Raw genomic sequence first — 16,872 nt, 5'->3', positions numbered from 1 at the left:
AGGAAGCCCACCTGGGAAAATCATAGTATTGTTTATTCAAGACAGTCTTACCCCTGATTCTTCATGGGTACTCAGATAGAGCCCTCTGGGGAAGTAAGGGTCTTGTGTCGCTTGTCTTCCTTCTTTCTTTGCGGAGGAGCTGGCCACATGGCCGTCATCCCCCTGCACAGGCAGGTTACCCTTCGAGGGTCTCAGGGTGAGAGACAGGTGCTGGCAGAAATGACTCCTCAGGAATTTGGTTTCAGGTCTGTTAGTTTCTTGGGGGGCTCTCGTAACAAATCATCACAAATGAGCTGGCTTGAAAAAACAGACATTTATTCTCTCATTGTTCTAGAGGCCAGAGGTCGAAGTTAAGGTGGTGGTGGCGAGTTTAGTTCCTCCTGGAGGCTCTGAGGGAGGGTTTGTTCCACTGGTCTTCCAGCTTCCAGTGGCTTCTGCAGTCCTGGCATCCTTATCTTGTAGGTAACACTTCAGTTTCTGCCTCTGTCTTCACGTGGCCTCCTCCCCATGTGTCCACGTCCTCGCCCCTTAGAGGGACACCAGTCCTTGGATTTCGGGCCCACCGTTCTCACCTGGAGGTCTTTACCATAATGACATCTGCAGAGACCCTATTGCTGAAATAAGATCCCATTCGCAGATACCGGTGGTCAGGAGCTGGGCATCTTTCAGGACATCTGTAGACTCCAAACGGGCGCAGGGAGGTTCTCTGCTCAAATAGGGTGTGGAGGACTTGTTACAGACACTCATCTCGGCATGTGTGTGGGCTCCAGGGAAGCCCGCTGCCCACCCTGTGAGCAGATTCAGGGTCCCTGGGGGACTGAGGGGAAGGAGAAGTCTCCCCTCACCCTGCCGAGGAAGTGGGCCTGGCCTGATACTAAGGACCATGAACCAACCTGATTCACAGAAGGTGGGGCCCTGAGCTCGTTTCACTGCACCCCAGGCAGATGAAAATCAGTCTTCTCACTTGGGCGGGGCTGGACTGGCGCGGCTGGACCTGAGGACATGTCCCAGTTTGTCTGCCGGAGTGACTGCTGGATCTCTAAAGAATTATATGGAGTCAGCAGATTCTTCATGAAGTTACTTTGTGTTTAAAATTAAGCCAGGTTTTAGAGACTCTTATTTTATTTATGAGCCACCCGTCTACAAGAAACGTCATTACCACAAAATAAACTCACTGTGGAAAGCCTGAGTGCAGAGTTGGGATTTTAGATGGCAGTCGATGTGATAGAATTCCAGTTCCACCGACCGATTCAGATGGTTGTGTGGGAGGTCTTGCTAACCACTCTAAACTTGAGCTTCCTATTAAAGTCCAGATTCTGATGACAGTCTCAGAGGTGTTGGTCACTACACCCCGGCATCTTTCTTGGGCAAATCTGTAAATTGGCAGCACTCATAGGAAACGGCGTGAGCCCGGAGGGGCCTCCAACAAGCTCGCTGCTACAAGGCGCCCAGGTGTGTGCTGCCCAACTGTACTTTGAGCTCCACGCAAATCTGATTTCGGGCATTTATTCATCAGCTCTTGAGTTACGCTGTGGCTGAGCCTGTGGGGACAGGTGCCATGTTTCAGTCTTGATGGAGGTCCCGTGTTTGAAGAGGGAAAACCGCACAGCTGATGTGGGGGCCACCTGTAGTCGACAAGCGCAGTGTCACTGGGGTCGTGTACGTGGCTGAACATGGATCTGGGGGAAGAGCTAATTGCCAGTGCTTGAGCATCGCTCAGGATTAGTCTTGAAGCAAGTCCTTCTGGAGGTGTGGCTGACCAGGCTGAGACGCACAAGCACTCTCCTTCCAGTGTGTGTGCATGGATTCTAGGCAATCTGTGGGCAGATTCCAGACACCTCACTACTTCTCCGAGGTATTCTCCCTGGACATTGGCAGTGGGTGATTTCTAAAGAGCCTGAAGGCAATGGCACCCCACTCCAGTACTCTTGCCTGGAAAATCCCATGGATGGAGGAGTCTGGTAGGCTGCAGTCCATGGTGTTGCTAAGAGTTGGACACGACTGAGCGACTTCCCTTTCACTTTTCACTTTCATGCATTGGAGAAGGAAATGGCAGCCCACTTCAGTGTTCTTGCCTGGAGAATCCCAGGGACGGGGTAGCCTGGTGGGCTGCCGTCTATGGGGTCGCACAGAGTCGACCACGACTGAAGCGACTTAGCAGCATGCAGAAGGCACTGTGCCAAATGCCAGAGGGGAAGACAATCGGTCCCTGAGAAGCTGCTCTAGTTGTCAGAAAATCTTTGGATTCCCTGGTGGCTCAAATGGGAAAGCATCTGCTTACAATGCCGGAGACCTGGGTTTGATCTCTGGGTTGGGAAGATCCCCTGGAGAAGGCAATGGCACCCCACTCCAGCATTCTGGCCTGGAAAATCCCATGGATGGAGGAGCCTGATGGGCTACAGTCCCTGGGGTCGCAGAGTCGGACACGACTGAATGACTTCACTTTCTTTTCTTTTCACTAGTGAGTGGGGAGGGGTGGGAGATGGAGAAAGGGTGTCTGCAGCCCACCTGTGCCCCCAGGGCACTGCCATCTCTGCAGGGGGATGAGGGAGGCCAACAGCCAGAAGGAAGCCCTGGGTGCAATCAGCGGTGCACAGCTACAGTCCCCAGACCTGTGGGACCCTAGTGAGATCTGCTGTCTCCTTCACTGGAAGGAGGGAAGCCGGGTTGGAGATGCTGGGAGAATAGAAAGTACGGAGCCGAGGGGGCCAGAGGCAGGCCAGCGCTGAGCAGGGAGCCAGTCTGCATCAGCCTGGTTTCCTGGCAGCCCCGGGCTGAGTGTGCATGAAGGGTGTTGGGCATGGGGCGGGGCGGGGCAGGGAGGAGGGCAGGAGGTGTGTGTTGAAAAAGGCATGAGACAGAAACAAAGGGGGAAGTGTTGAAAAACCAAAAAAAAAAAAAAAAAGGGTAAAGACTTAAGCTCTCTGCCAGCAGAAAAAGGAGAAGAGGTGAAAAGAGGTGTAGAAAACTCTCAACTTGGAAATTCCATTAAAGTGAAAAATTGCTGGGGCATCCCCCGGTGACCTAGTGGTTAGATTTCTGGGCTTTCACTGTTGTGGCCCAGGCTCGAACCCTGGGTGAGGAACTGAGATCCTCCAAGCTGAGTGGAACTGCAAAAAAAAAAAAAAAAGAAAGAAAGAAAAAAAAATTTACAACAATGGAATCTGTGTTTGGCTGCAGTGTATATGTTATCTTATCTACTTTTACGAATGTTCAAAATTCTCCCTAATTAAATAATTAGAGAAGTGCCATAAGAGCAGATGTATTATCTGATCCCATCCGATATAACCTGATATGTCTGTGTTTTTTAAAAATGTAAGATATGCAGATATATATTTGAAGGTGCACTGAAAATTTCTGGACCGATGTACAAGAAACTGATAATGAGGCTCACCCTTGAGGTCTGTATGGATTACCTTGTCATGAGGAAAGCACAAGGAGTTTTCCTGTTTTACAGATGAATTTAATGCTATACCCATCCTTCCCACCATGACTTAAGATTGTAGGAGCTGGGGATCAAAAGTAAAGGCCACAAGGGAAGTTGGGGCTGAGGACTTTAAAACAAAGGTGTGCTCAGTATAGTGTTATAACCTGTTTTGTTTTGCTTTTACTTTATTTTTTATTTCTGGCTGTGCTGGGTGTTCGTTGCTGCTCAGACTTTTCTCTAGTTGTGGCGGGTGGGGGCTACTCTCCAGCGGGGGTGTGCGGGCTTCTCACTGCGGTGGTTTCTCTCCCTGCGGAGCTCAGGCTCCAGGGTGCGCAGGCTTCACTAGTTGCAACACGTGGGCTCAGTAGTTGCAGCCCCCAGGCTCTGGAGCACAGGCTCAGTAGCTGTGGCGCATGGCCCAGTTGCTCCGTGGCATGTTGGGATCTTCCCGGACCAGGAATTGAACCTGTTTCTCATGCATTGGCAGGTGGACTCTTTACCACTGAGCCATCAGGGAAGCCCGTTCTTTTGTGTATTTGATATAAGAAAAGAATTATCCCATGGTCAAAGAAAATATCTATCTGTAGTGTTAAAGTACAATAAAATATATGTGGAGAAAGTGAAAGCGTAGTCACTCAGTCATGTCCGACTCTCTGCGACCCCATGGACTGTATCCCATTAGAATTCCTTGTTCATGGGATTCTCCAGGCAAGAATACTGGAGTTGGTTGCCGTGTCCTCCTCCAGGGGATCTTCCCAACCCAGGAATCGAACCCAGATCTCCCACATTGCAGGCACTTTCTTTACAATCTGAGCCACCAGAGGACCCCCTGGTGCAAAGGATTTGTGGGAAAAGAAAGAATCATTATTCTGACTCCTGTTAAAGAATGATAAGGCGACTATTGAGGGCCATAGGTGTAGGGACCACTGAGGTGGCATCTTGCAGTAGGGGAGGGAGATTGGGGTCAGCTCCAGATACAGCAAGAAAAGGTGGGAATTTGTAGTCCAGGAGGATGTGGCTTGGCGGATGGGAAGTTAACTAAGAGGAAACAGCAGCGTTAAGGGGAGAGTCCGGCTAAATGGCTAAATCGACCTGGCAGGATTCTTGTTAAAACTGGGAGATGCAGAGACAGACAAGGAAAGTCTAAGAGTCAAGGCTGAGCTGGGAAGAAGGCCCAGAGGAACCTGAGACCAGTTTGGTTAAATAGAGACACTGTCAGCTCCTGTGCGCATGCCATGGGATCTGGGTGAACAGCTCCATGTGCGTGGACACGTGTGGAGGTCTACTGGTGTCTGCATGCCTTAGACCTGGGGTGGACATGTTTCTACATTGTGTGAAAAATAGATTCCTATCAACCTAGAAAGATACATTTCATAATTTTGCTTTAACGTTCAGAGTCTGGAATGGGCCAGGAATCTCACACAGAACTGTAATATTGGCAGAGCGACAGCTGTTCTGTTACTGTCGCCACGAACAGAGGAGATAGGAACCGGAAAGGGCATAAAATTTTCATGGCCTCTCTGCCCTTGTACAGTCTTTGTAATCTGGTGTTGTTTCAAAGTTCACTCATTGTGAAAACCGCCTCGGCCCAAGGTGCCTAGAAAGGACCAAAAAAAAAAAAAAAAAGGAAAGCACAGAAAAAATGAATGGGGGCTTGTCTGGGGCCAGTGTAGACCGTGCCTGCGTCCAGGAGGGCATGGGTGGACCTGTGAAGGGTGGGGAGATCGTCCGGGGCAGGGGCGGTTGGAAGCAGCTCCTAGGCTAGGGAAGAAGAGAGTGGTGGTGTCTTAATGAACCGAACGAGGTAACATAATTGCTTGTTGATTTCCATTGTCACGCAAATGGAGCGATTTCACATTCCTGGGGGTAAAAAGATCCATCTGTTTTATTCACAGGTTGTACTCCGACTATCTCTACTTTGCAAGTTCGAATAAATCTGCAGATGACTTCCATGAAAAAGTGACAGAAGCTCTGCAGCTGTTTGAAAATTGCATGCTGGATTATTCATTGCGCGCCTGCGTCTACAACAACACCCTCAACAACGCCATGCCTGTGCGTATGCGGAAGCGCTGCTCCGCGCTTATTGTGCGAGGGCATTGTGGATGGGGATTTTAGCATTTAAACAGAGAAGCGTTTTAATGTGCAAATGCCTCTCCCCATGCCTTTGAGCGGTGGCTAATGCCAAACAAATATTCATGGATGTAAAAACTATAAAAGCTGATGGGCCCTTTCAGCTGGCACCCTGCTTTCTTCCTCACTGATGGCTCAGATGCAATGCTCACTCCCCTCCCCCTCCCCCCGCGCGAAAGAAAGAGGGTGCATTTAGGAAGATTATTATTTAGCAAGGCTCGGAAACACACCCTGCAATTAGGACTGGCAGACACGAGGACCTGACTCTCTGATTGTCTTAAGAGTGTTCTCTCTAATGCTGGATTGTTTTGTTGGTTTAAAAAATTACCCACCAGTGACTTTCAGTGCTTCTCCGACTGAGTCTTAATGGAACATTTTTGTCCATTGATCCCTCTTTTCTTTGCTCTCATTTGCCTTCAGGAATATAGCTATACGTTTCTTGTTGTTGCTGTTATTGTTCAGTCGCCCATTCGTGTCCAACTCTGCGACCCCATGGACAGCAGCACATCAGGCCTCCCTGTCCTTCACCATCTCCCGAAGTTTGTCCAAGTTCATGTCCATTGCATCGATGATGCCATCCAACCATCTCATCCTCTGATGCCCTCTTCTCTTCCTGCCTTCAATCTTTCCCAGCATCAGGGTCTTTTCCAATGAGTCGGCTCTTTGCATCAGGTGGCCAAAGTATTGGCGCCTCAGCATCAGGGTCTTTTCCAATGAGTCGGCTCTTTGCATCAGGTGGCCAAAGTATTGGCACCTCAGCATCAGGGTCTTTTCCAATGAGTCGGCTCTTTGCATCAGGTGGCCAAAGTATTGGCGCCTCAGTTTCAGCATCAGTCCTTCCAGTGAGTATTCAGGGTTGATTTCCCTCCAGGTTGACTGGTTTGATCTCCTTGTCCCCCCTTTTTTTTCCCATGCAAAAGAAGCCGTTACTGGTGACTTCAGCATGATGTAGCTAAGGGATGGTTTTGCACTGCATAGCTCCCTGGGTTGTCCCAAGTGTTTTCTCAGCAGGTTTGCCACAGTGGTAAGTCTCCTTCAGCCCCCGAGTGTGGCCCACAGGCTTGCTCCACTGAGTGTGCCAGTGGTAGATCTGCTTGAGGTGGAGGCCGGGGAACCCCCAGGTGTGATGGGGTTTGAAGTCAAGAGTGTTCCCTCCCTTTTCTTTGTTGTCCAGACTATCTTATCTGACAGCGTTGCAGGAAGGGGGCTCTTGTCTAACACTTGGAAATGAACTGTCCAAGGAGACACACGTGCAGACAAAGCAAGAGACTTTATTGGGAACGGGTGGCCCTGTGGAGAGCAGCAGGGGAAGGGAACCCAGGAGAACCACCCCGCCAGGTGGCTTAAAGTTTCAGGTCTCGTGGTGAAGGGGTTAGTTTCCAGGCTGTCTCTGGGCAATCACTCTGACTCTGTCCTGGCTGGTGGTGCGTGCATGGCTCATCCAAGATGGATTTCAGCGAGGGGGATTCTGGCAGGTTGGTAGGTCGTAGGGACTGGCATCTCCTCTTTTCTTGACCCTTCCTGAATTATTCTGGTTTGTGGGAGCTTGTTAGTTCCACATTCCTTACCACGTGTTCCTGACCTGTTGTTAAGATAGCTCATGCGAGTGGCTCCTATCTTGCCTGGCCGGGGTAGGCGGTTCCTGTCAGTGTCTCCCCTAAGAGCAAGCTGCACAGAGGAGCAGGTAGGATCCCAGGCCGCCCTGCTGGCGTGTATAGTTTTGCAGGGAAGACGCACACAAAGGATCAACACAGAATTTGGCCCTTGAGCTCGGGAACCGGTCCCACCTGCCTGCCCTCCCGCTCCCCACCTCCCTCTCCGTCGCTGCTCTACAGCCGTACCCTCCCCTGCTGGGTCCTCTTGCCTCAGAGCAGGGATTCACAGGTGTGGTCCAAGACCAAGAGTATCAGCATCCCTGGGGACTTGTCAGGAAAGCACACTCTCAGGTTGAGCCCCAGACTCCAGAATCAGGAGCTTTGCGGGGGGTGGGGGGGGGGGACAGGTCCATCTGCCTATGCAGCAGCCCTCCAGGGGTTGTGTTGGGTGCTCGTCTTGGGGACACCTGACTCCAGAGCCTACCCCACGCCCCTCCCTGGCACGTGCTCCTCATCCTTCGGGTCTTGCTTTAATCTTGACTTCGGTTCGCTCTCTTTCCACGCCTTTCATTTCCCAACAGCCTGGGTCACAGTGGCCATTACAGATAACTTGTTCTTCACCAGTTTAGCTCCACCTCCGCCAGATTGCAAGCTCCACGTGGCCAGGGGCCACGTCTGTTACATAGCAGCACATCCCCGTTGCTTAGCATGTAACCTGGCATGCAGGATGCACTAGAATATTTGCTGAATGAATGAATGAATGAATGGGCAGTCTGTGAAACTAGTGGAGAAGCTGGGTGGAGAGTTCCAACCGAATCCCTAGTGAGGAGCAGAGGGGTTCGGTATGCTCTTGTCAGGGGAGACCCTACACCGCACTCCTCAGCTCTTTCCTGGCCTGGGATGGGGGAACAGGCCCCCAGGGCGAGGGCCCAGCTTCGGGACCAGGCTCTGGTGGGTGTTCTCCAACCGACCCTGGCAGGCTCCTCGCCCTCCCTGGGCCCCTTGTGTTTCCACCCAGAGCTGGCTGAAGCAGATAACCTCAAAGGCCTCCCTCAGCTCTAATGTTTTTCAAATTTAAACGTATTGGGCACTTCTCCTAAAGACTCTTTTTTATCCCCATTCCACTTTGATTCTCTGATCGGTACTGGCGAAAGATGAGGGGAGGGGTAGCATGAAACTATCTTAAGTTTGTTAGCAGCGATGCTCCATGAACCAGAAACTATCATTCGAGGTGAGTGGCACTTCCCTTGACTGGTAAGGGGGCTGGGGGTGGGGGGTGAGGGGCTGGAGTGAGACAGGAGTGTCCAGGAGACCAGGAGAGCTTGCCCACCCCTCTGCCCCTGCAGAGCCCTCTCAAGTTTGTTCCCTGCTTGCCCCGGACGGTCCCTCTGCTGCTGACCAGCCCTCCTGGGAAGGCAGACCCAGTTGCAGGAGGTCTGCCTGGCCCAGTGCAGGGGGGCTTCGTCCATGAAGGCACAGACACACTCCAGGGAAATGCTGTCACCTGTGGCCAGGTCCAGGGACCACTGCAGCTACTTTAAAACACCCCCATCCTGCTACAAAGGCAGGACCTTCTAGAACCTTCTAGAAGGTTCTTAGGATTGAGGGCAGGTTCTCTGGAAGAGATAAACCTGGTCAGGCTGGTCCTCCATGGGAGGGACAGACAGACTGAGAACAGAAAGCTCTCGATGATTTAGCAAGAAGCCGTGCTCACAGTGGTTGTCTGTGTGGAGGCGATGCATGTGTTTATTTCTGAGGCTGGCACATGCCCGTTTTCTCTTTATTTCTGGCCCAGCTTGAGGTCTTTTTGCTAGCTGGTGTCTGAGGTAGCTGCAACCTAAGGGCTGCAGGCAGCTAATGAATTCTGGAGACAGCTTTCCCCCCTCCAATTGTTTTTCTTCCTCCACCACCTCCCACACAATTAGGAGAACAATGACATGGAAAAAAGAATAGCTAAAGATGAAGCCAGTTAGTGTCTGTACATATTTTGTCAAGCGTTTCACTGTCTTGTGGTCGTCACCGTGTTCAGCGTGGGAGTGCCAGGGGGCTTGGCCTCACACCGCTGGATGAGGGGACGCCGACTGAGATCCTAGCCCCGCCCTGGAGGAAGGAGGTCAGCGTAGAGCTGAGAGGGAGCGAAGTAGGAGGTGAAAGTGTCTGCGTCAGGAACCAGGACTGGGCACTGGGAGGCGCTCCATGTGGGAGGGGGTGGGCTGGGGGTCCAGCCAGGCCAAGGACTTTGCACACGAGGAGAGTCAGGTGAGGCCAGGCATCAGTGTGGGGAGCTCACCCTCAGAGACTCGAGGCGGGAGCACCAGGCATGGGGCTGGGACCATGCCCGAACAAAGACATGAGGCACAACCAGAGGCCGGACACGGAGCGGGTCCCTGAGTGGGGGACATGGGTAGGAGTGCTGGAGAAAGGGGGGGACCTCAGAGCAGAAGGGGAAGGGTTTGCTGTTTTCCCGGAGCTTTGCACAGCCAACTGTGAAGTCAGAGGGAACTGTCCTCAAGACCACTCTCCCTTCTGACACTATTTGCAACCTGGGGGAAGTCCCCCAAAGTACCATCAGGTTCAGTAATTCACTGGAAGGAATCACAGAGCACACGGTTGGCTGCTACACTCATGGTTATGGTTTACAGCAGGGAGGAGACACGGATTAAAGTCAGCTGAGAGAAGAAGCACGTGTGATGGTGCACGCAGCATATTGCCAGCCGGGGACGCCCACCCAAGCCTTTGGTGTCTGCAGCGTTTCTTGAGGCTCCATCATGTACTGCCCGCCTGGCTGACCTTTACCCATCCAGTCCCTTCTGGAGGTCAGACCGGTCCTGCAAGGCCCAAATCCCGCATCCTAAGTCGTGCTGTTAGACTGTCCAGTGGCCAGACTCACCCCCCCTGCCCCCCGGGCAAGCGAGATACTCTCATCAGGCAGGACTTCCCAGGTGGCTTTTGGTGGCCTCTCAGGAGCCAAGGACCAAGGCCAGACGTCTCTGTGAGTCAAGTTAATGCTTCACCACACACGATTTTCAGTTTGGCACAAGAGGAGGCACAGGAGAAGGACAAGGACCCCGAAGTGCAGGTGGACAGGAAGGGCTTCGTACAACGCTGCTCACACTGGCATGTGCACACACGCTGAAGGCCCTAGACCTCTGTGTGGCACCTGGCATTTGGCGGTTCCTCTTGTGGCTGGTTGCTGGGCATTTGCAGGTGTTTCTCACGGCTGTTGAGTACTGGGTGTAGAAGCAAAGGCAGCTGGGTCCTGTGTAAAGGAATTCCATGCCATTGGTGGGCGTAACCTTGGCCTCTCCCTTCACCCAGGTCCTCTCTATGAGATGTCGTGAAGATACCTACAGGGTGGTTCTAAGGATGAAATGAGACCCTGAGTGTGGGAATCCTTTGTGCATGGGACACAAAGGCCTGCACAGGGCAGCAAGCATGAGTGGTGTTTAAAATCCAACTTCTGGGGACATCCCTGGTAGTCCAGTGGTTAAGACTTCACCTTCCAATGCAGAGGGTGGATGGAGGTTTGGTCCCTGGTCACAGAGTTAAGATCCCACATGTCTGTTGGCCAAAATGTAAAAACAGAAGCAATATTGTAACAAATTCAATGAAGGCTTAAAAAAACAGTTCAGTTCAGTCACTCAGTTGTGTCCGACTCTTTGCAACCCCATGGTCTGCAACACGCCAGGCCTCCCTGTCCATCACCAACTCCTGGAACTTACTCAAACTCATGTCCCTCGAGTTGGTGATGCCATCCAACCATCTCATCCTCTGTCGTCCCCTTCTCCTCCTGCCCTCAATCCCTCCCAGCATCAGGGTCTTTTCAAATGAGTCAGTTCTTTGCATCAGATGACCAAAGTATTGGAGTTTCAGCTTCAGCATCAATCCTTCCAATGAACACTCAGGACTGATCTTTAGGATGGACTGGTTGGATCTCCTTGCAGTCCAAGGGACTCTCAAGAGTCTTCTCCAACACCACAGTTCAAAAACATCAATTCTTTGGCCCTCAGCTTTCTTTATAGTCCAACTCTCACATCCATACATGACTACTGGAAAAACCGTAGCCTTGACTAGACAGAACTTTGTTGGCAAAGTAATGTCTCTGCTTTTTAATATGCTATCTAGGTTGGTCATAGCTTTTTTTCCAAGGAGCAAGCATCTTTTAATTTCATGGCTGCAGTCACCATCTGCAGTGATTTTGGAGTCCCCCAAAATAAAGTCTCTCACTGTTTTCATTGTTTTCCCATCTATTTGGCATGAAGTGACGGGACTAGATGCCATGATCTTAGTTTTCTGAATGTTGAGTTTTAAGCCAACTTTTTCACTTTTTTTTTTCACTTTCATCAAGAGGCTCTTTAGTTCTTCTTCACTGTCTGCCATAAGGGTGGTGTCATCTGCATATCTGAGGTTATCAATATTTCTGTCAACAATCTTGATTCCAGCTGTGCTTCATCCAGTCCAGCATTTCGGTCCACATAAAAAATCCAACTTCTGAAGGTAGTTGTTTGCTGGGATTCCTCTCGCTGTTGGTTTATAATGTGTAGTGCATATGGAAAAGCATCTACGGTTTTGGAGGAATTACCGTGGACTAACGCCCGCCTTCCTGCTTGGTCCTAGGTGAGGCTCCAGGTTGGGCTGTACGCCGTGTACCTTCTAGACTGGCTCACTGTCTTTAACAAGGAGCAGTTCCTCATCCTCCGCCTGGAAGACCATGCCTCCAACGTCAAGGACACCATGCACAGGGTCTTCCAGTTCCTCAGCCTTGGTATGAATCTCGAGCCGGACACCCACAGAGCAGGGCGCGAGTTCCATGGACACTGACCTGCCGGGTCCCAGGCAGACTCTGTGAGCCTGAGCAGGGTGGGCCTGGGCTGGGAGACCCACAGATCAGCGCCTGTTGGTGAAGCACCAGCTCCAGATGGGGCCTTGTGCGCAGTGTGGGGAGGAAGAGACTGCCATTCATCTGGGAGCTTACGGTCCAGTGGAAGGAGAGGAGGAAGCAAGGCTTGAATCGCCTAGTGCCAGGGTGACACGGGCGAGGAGTAATTTAGCATCCTCATACATGTGAAATCCTTACACGTGACTTGGGGGTCCCAGCTGCTGAAGGGATCTTGGAAGCAGTGGTGTGCCATGAGGATGGACAGGGTGTCCTGACTGCTGGAACTGTCTTGCAGAGGCCATAGGGCCTGGAGGATGGGATGGGCAGGTCATTGGTTGTCCCTGCTTTGCTGGGACCCCTGCAGGCAGTGCCACGTGGCCAGATTTGGGCTCCTGGGCCTCCAGGGTGAAGGACCCTGTTCCCACCCAGAGGAGACCGTCCCCTCGAGTCCCTAGTGGCACTTTGTGGTAGCAGGCCGACTCGCTGGCCCCAGTGATGGCTGGTAGAGGCGTGTACGCGGGTGCAGAGTGCTTCCCGGCGGGCGGCATCCAGGACCCCTCGAGAGGCTGGGCTGACCTGCACATTCTTCTCCTACACCCACCCAGACGCCCCTGCAGCCCTGTCTGATGAGCTTGCCTGGGAATTTTGTCAATTGAATATTTCCTGAAATCCATTTGCCCACCGCTGGGACTCAGGGCCCTTGTGTCATTTGATTCCTTTCTTCTTTTCTCAGAGACCTGGTAATGTGATAGAGTGTGATTGCTTTTTCCTTTTAAGGCCTGGAACCGTTTTTCCTTTGATTGGGCCACCTGCAGACTCTGGCACATTTCAGTGACTCGTCTTTGTTTCCTAAGATGGACGATGGCAAAGGCCAGTCTGTTCCTTCCCTGTCACGTAACCCAGGGATACTGGGGTGTAGTTTTTGTGCATGGGCTCAGGACTTCAGCCTGACCCCAAGAGCCCTGGGGCACAGAGGCTGAGCAGGGATTCTAGAGGTTAAGCCAGTGAGAGGCTTAAGGTCCTGAGGGCTCGGGGTGGAGGCGGCACCCTTGGGAGGCAGCACCTGCTGGTTTGTTCTTGGGCCTCTCCCCATGGACACCCCTGCTGTAGGTGGATGTTCAGCCAGTGGAGGGTGGTCCCTGGGCATGGGTGGCCCCCACCCGTCCCCCCACGATGACTGCACAGCAGGACACACAGGGTGAAATATGGCCCCACCACGAGGCCCTCTGCAGAGGCCTGGAGTGGAAATGGTGGAGGCAGAATTCGAGTGCTGGTTGTGGAGCATCTCCGTGCAGAGGCCACGTGTGGCAGGCCACAGCTCTCCAGGCACAGGCCAGCTCCTCTTTAGGGGGCTTTGGAAGTGAAACTAGGAGGCGAGGCTGCGCCCAGAGACCCAGCTGTGCTTCCAGGGCGGGTAATCCACCAGACCACGCAGAAAGCATCTGCCTACAGCACGGGAGACCCGGGTTCAATCCCTGGGTCAGGAAGATCCCCTGGAGAAGGCAATAGCAACCCACTCTAGTACCCTTGCCTGGAAAATCCAATGGACAGATGAGCCTGGTAGGCCGCTGTCCACGGGGTCACAAAGAGTCGGACGCTATTGAGCGACTTCACTTTCACTTTTCCCTTTCCCTCAGCAAGTCCGAAATGAATCCAGCCAAAGAATCTGAATCTCCATACACATTCTTACGGGAACCTCCTGACTCCCCAGGAAGCATGGCCCGGATTCTCTCATCAGAGTTTCTTACGCCCCTCACTTGCCTCACTGGCTCTTTCCTTTGTGTTCCAGGACCCTTAAGTGAGAAGCAAGAGGCCTTGATGACCAAGAGCCCGGCATCCAACACGCGGCGTCCCGAGGACCGGGATCTGGGGCCCATGTGGCCGGTCACCCAGAGGCTTCTGCGGGACTTCTACGGGCCTTTCAATGCCCGGCTGGCACAGGTCCTCGCTGATGAGGCCTTCCTGTGGAGGAAGACGTGAGACTGGCTTCCCGGAGCCGGCAGGGCTGCGGTTTCCGTGACTTCCATGGTCTGAAGGTCTCTCTTGGTGGGGAACTCTTGTGCTCAGAGCCTGGAGGAGATCCCCCTCCCTGGGCCCGTATTTGTGGAATCTGGTTCCGAATCCTTTGTGACGTCACACAGCCCAGCAAGGACCCATCGCCAAGCCTCGGATGGAGGCTGTCGGAGAGTCCACTTGGAAAGGGGTCCCCTTCTGCTCTGAGAGTGTCTGGGCTCCAGGACGAGGCAGGCCGGTGCTGGGCGGGGGTGCAGGAGGGTGCTGGGTGTGGAGTCTGGGCTTTGATGATTCCAAGATCCACTGGAGGCCCCAGCCCAGGGAGGGCCAGGATACACACTACACATTCAGTTTCACAACCCTCTGTTCAGGTCACTAAACCTCATGATGGTGGAGAATGGATTCTCATGGAGAATCATGAGGTTCATTTCATTTTTTTTTTTTTTGCCTTTTACCCCAAAGTCAGCCCTTCTGTCTCTTCAGACATAAACCCCATCAACTTCACTATTTACGAGAAAAAAGACACAAGCCAATTTTGGGTAGCACATTCCTGTCTCGGACCTCCTCCCCTTCTGTCCTCGTGGACTTTACTTATGTTTAAAAAGAAAGCGAATGTATTTAAAACAAACCACTTTCTGCATTTCACTGGCTGGAGCTCTCTCTTTCTGTCCATCTAGATGTTTTCTCAAGAGGTTTTTTTTTTTTTCAGTTTCTAACTGAAGATATAAATTCAGTTTAAAATCAGAAGGGAAATGGTCGCTGTTAATGCCAGACTGAGCACCTTGAAGGAATACGGATTTTTCCATGGACCTTGGCCCCAGCTGTGCCCCTGAGGGCCTCAGAGAGCTGCCTGCGTTGGGAGGTTTTAGTTCTGGGGGCCACAGGCTCCACTGCTCTGCCTTCCTCTCTAGTGATCTTGTTATCACTTTCTCCATATGTGGCCAGAGGGCCTTCCTCACCCAGCGAACTGCAGAATGCCCGTTTCTGATCCAGAAATACGCATGTGAGCTCTGCCTGGGCCGGACGAGCTGTGCTGGGATTCCATATGAGAAAGCCGGGAGCAGATCCTTGACAGAACTTTCTGGGCCACTTGGCAGCTCGGTTTGCTGTCAGATGCGCTGACGGTCTTGCTGTTTCTTGGAGGTGATGGGAAAGATTGAACACTGTCCTTGCACACAAGCCCCAAGGCAGGACCCCCAGCTAAGCTAGGCATGTGGTTTGTCAGTGGAAGCTTCTGCGAGTCAGAGGTCTCCAGGTCGAGGTGCCCGGCACACTACCAGTCAGAAAGTGCAAACACCTCCATGGGCAGCCGCCACTTGTGGGGCTGAGGATTCACTCAGCTGTCCCATCCCTACTGCCGTCGGAGGTGGGATGCTCTGTCCACTTGAAGGCGTGCGGTGGGCTCGCCCATGCCCGGGCTGTTTCCTCTGTGGAGGAGCCCGGGTCCCGAACTCCCACTTTCAGAGACAGGCCCCCTCTTCCTCTCTCCCCGTGGCACTCGGAGCAGCAGCCCACAGGAGACGTGGCCTGAGCACGAGGTTCTGTAGGGAGATATCACTGGCGCATTCGTGTGTATTTATTTGCAGTACAGGTGTGCGTGTGTGGGTGCGTGCGTGTGTTTCTCAGTGGGTTCCCTTCAGTTCTGTTGCCTGTCAGCCCCCTCTGCTCTGGACTCAACCCCCATTCATGGGTTCATTCCTCTGCCAGTTCTTTAACAGCTTGTCGGGTTCAGCCCACGTTTTGCTCTTCAGCCCCAACCGTGGTCACAAGGACTTTGCTCACGCACCCCTACGCATGTGAACAACATGCAGCGTAATTCTGCTTCTTACAGAAGTGTAACTGAAAGTCTTACTTCCAATATTATTTGGTTTATTATACAAATCTTTCTACAGACGCAGGCCCATCCTTGGCAGTCAGCACTGTCTGCGGGGACCCGGTTTCTCCAGGGGCCTTTCTCCAAAGGGCTGTCTGTCCGCCGCCTTTGCTTTCCTCTGCTCTCGCGTGCGAGGCCCCTCTCCTTGTGACAGCAGAGCTGCTGTTTCGAGCGGTGGTCCTTGAGCCCATCATCCCAAACCAAAGCAAATCAGAGCCTCTCTCACGACCCGAGTTACTTTGTGTCCCCAAAGCTGTGCATCCGACTGTATTAAACTGTACCCCCTTCGTCGCGTTAAGGTGTGTTCATGAACCACTGATGTGCTGTCTTTTTGTAAATACTGATCGTAATTAGATGTGGACCCCAGAGGGCACGCCCTTCCTCCTTAGCCGTCACAGCACCCATGGGAGCATCTCCGCTGAGCGCAGGCGCGTGAAGGAGCCACAGGAGGAGCTCAGCGTCTCGCCTGCGGCACTGTACGCAGGGGACCTGCCACGCACGGTGACAGTGAGAGAGAGGACGCGGACGTCCCCAGGGACTCCCGTGTGCAGCCGGCGGATGGTGTGAGTCAGGGTGGCGAGGTGCAGCCCTGTCCACAGACGGGCCTAGCGTCGTCTTCAGACATTCAGGTTTCAAGATTGGGTGATCGAAGGTCCTGCTGCTCCCAACAGGCTGCTCTCCTCATGTCTCAGGCCTGCCTGGCCCCTGGGGGCTGTGAGTTTGAGGTTCCTGGTGTCACTGTATGCATGTCATTGTCCCTGGACACCCAAGGCCCCCAGGTGGAGCCAGGGCAAGCCTGAGGGAGATGAGGTCACCTCAGGTCTGGGGCTGTGGGAGTCTGGGTCATCCTGGAGGCAGTGGGGAGCTGGGTTGGTTCCCAAATTCTGGAAAGACCCACTCTGGGTTCGCGTCTCCCCAGCACTGCCCCCCACAGTGGTGTGTCAGAGGGGAGAGG

General features: G+C 52.8%; 1 protein-coding gene across 17 annotated transcripts in view; it reads left to right on the top strand.

Moving 5' to 3' along the window:
- The window catches only part of CHST15 (carbohydrate sulfotransferase 15), an 80,840-nt gene extending 64,611 nt beyond the window's left edge, over window positions 1–16,229 (top strand). For all 17 annotated transcript variants that reach the window (XM_069566794.1, XM_069566804.1, XM_069566810.1 and 14 more), the window contains 3 exons: window positions 5,323–5,479; window positions 11,770–11,917; window positions 13,821–16,229. In XM_069566794.1, the coding sequence (XP_069422895.1) occupies window positions 5,323–5,479; window positions 11,770–11,917; window positions 13,821–14,011 (496 nt within the window). In that variant the 3' untranslated portion in view covers window positions 14,012–16,229. The remainder of the gene's footprint in view (window positions 1–5,322; window positions 5,480–11,769; window positions 11,918–13,820) is intronic.
- The last annotated feature ends 643 nt before the right edge of the window (window positions 16,230–16,872 follow it).

This window comes from Ovis canadensis, chromosome 22 (assembly GCF_042477335.2).
Source record: "Ovis canadensis isolate MfBH-ARS-UI-01 breed Bighorn chromosome 22, ARS-UI_OviCan_v2, whole genome shotgun sequence".
Classification (NCBI taxonomy): Eukaryota; Metazoa; Chordata; class Mammalia; order Artiodactyla; family Bovidae; genus Ovis; species Ovis canadensis.
Note: the sequence above shows the minus strand (reverse complement) of the source record. Positions and strands in the feature narration are given on the sequence as shown.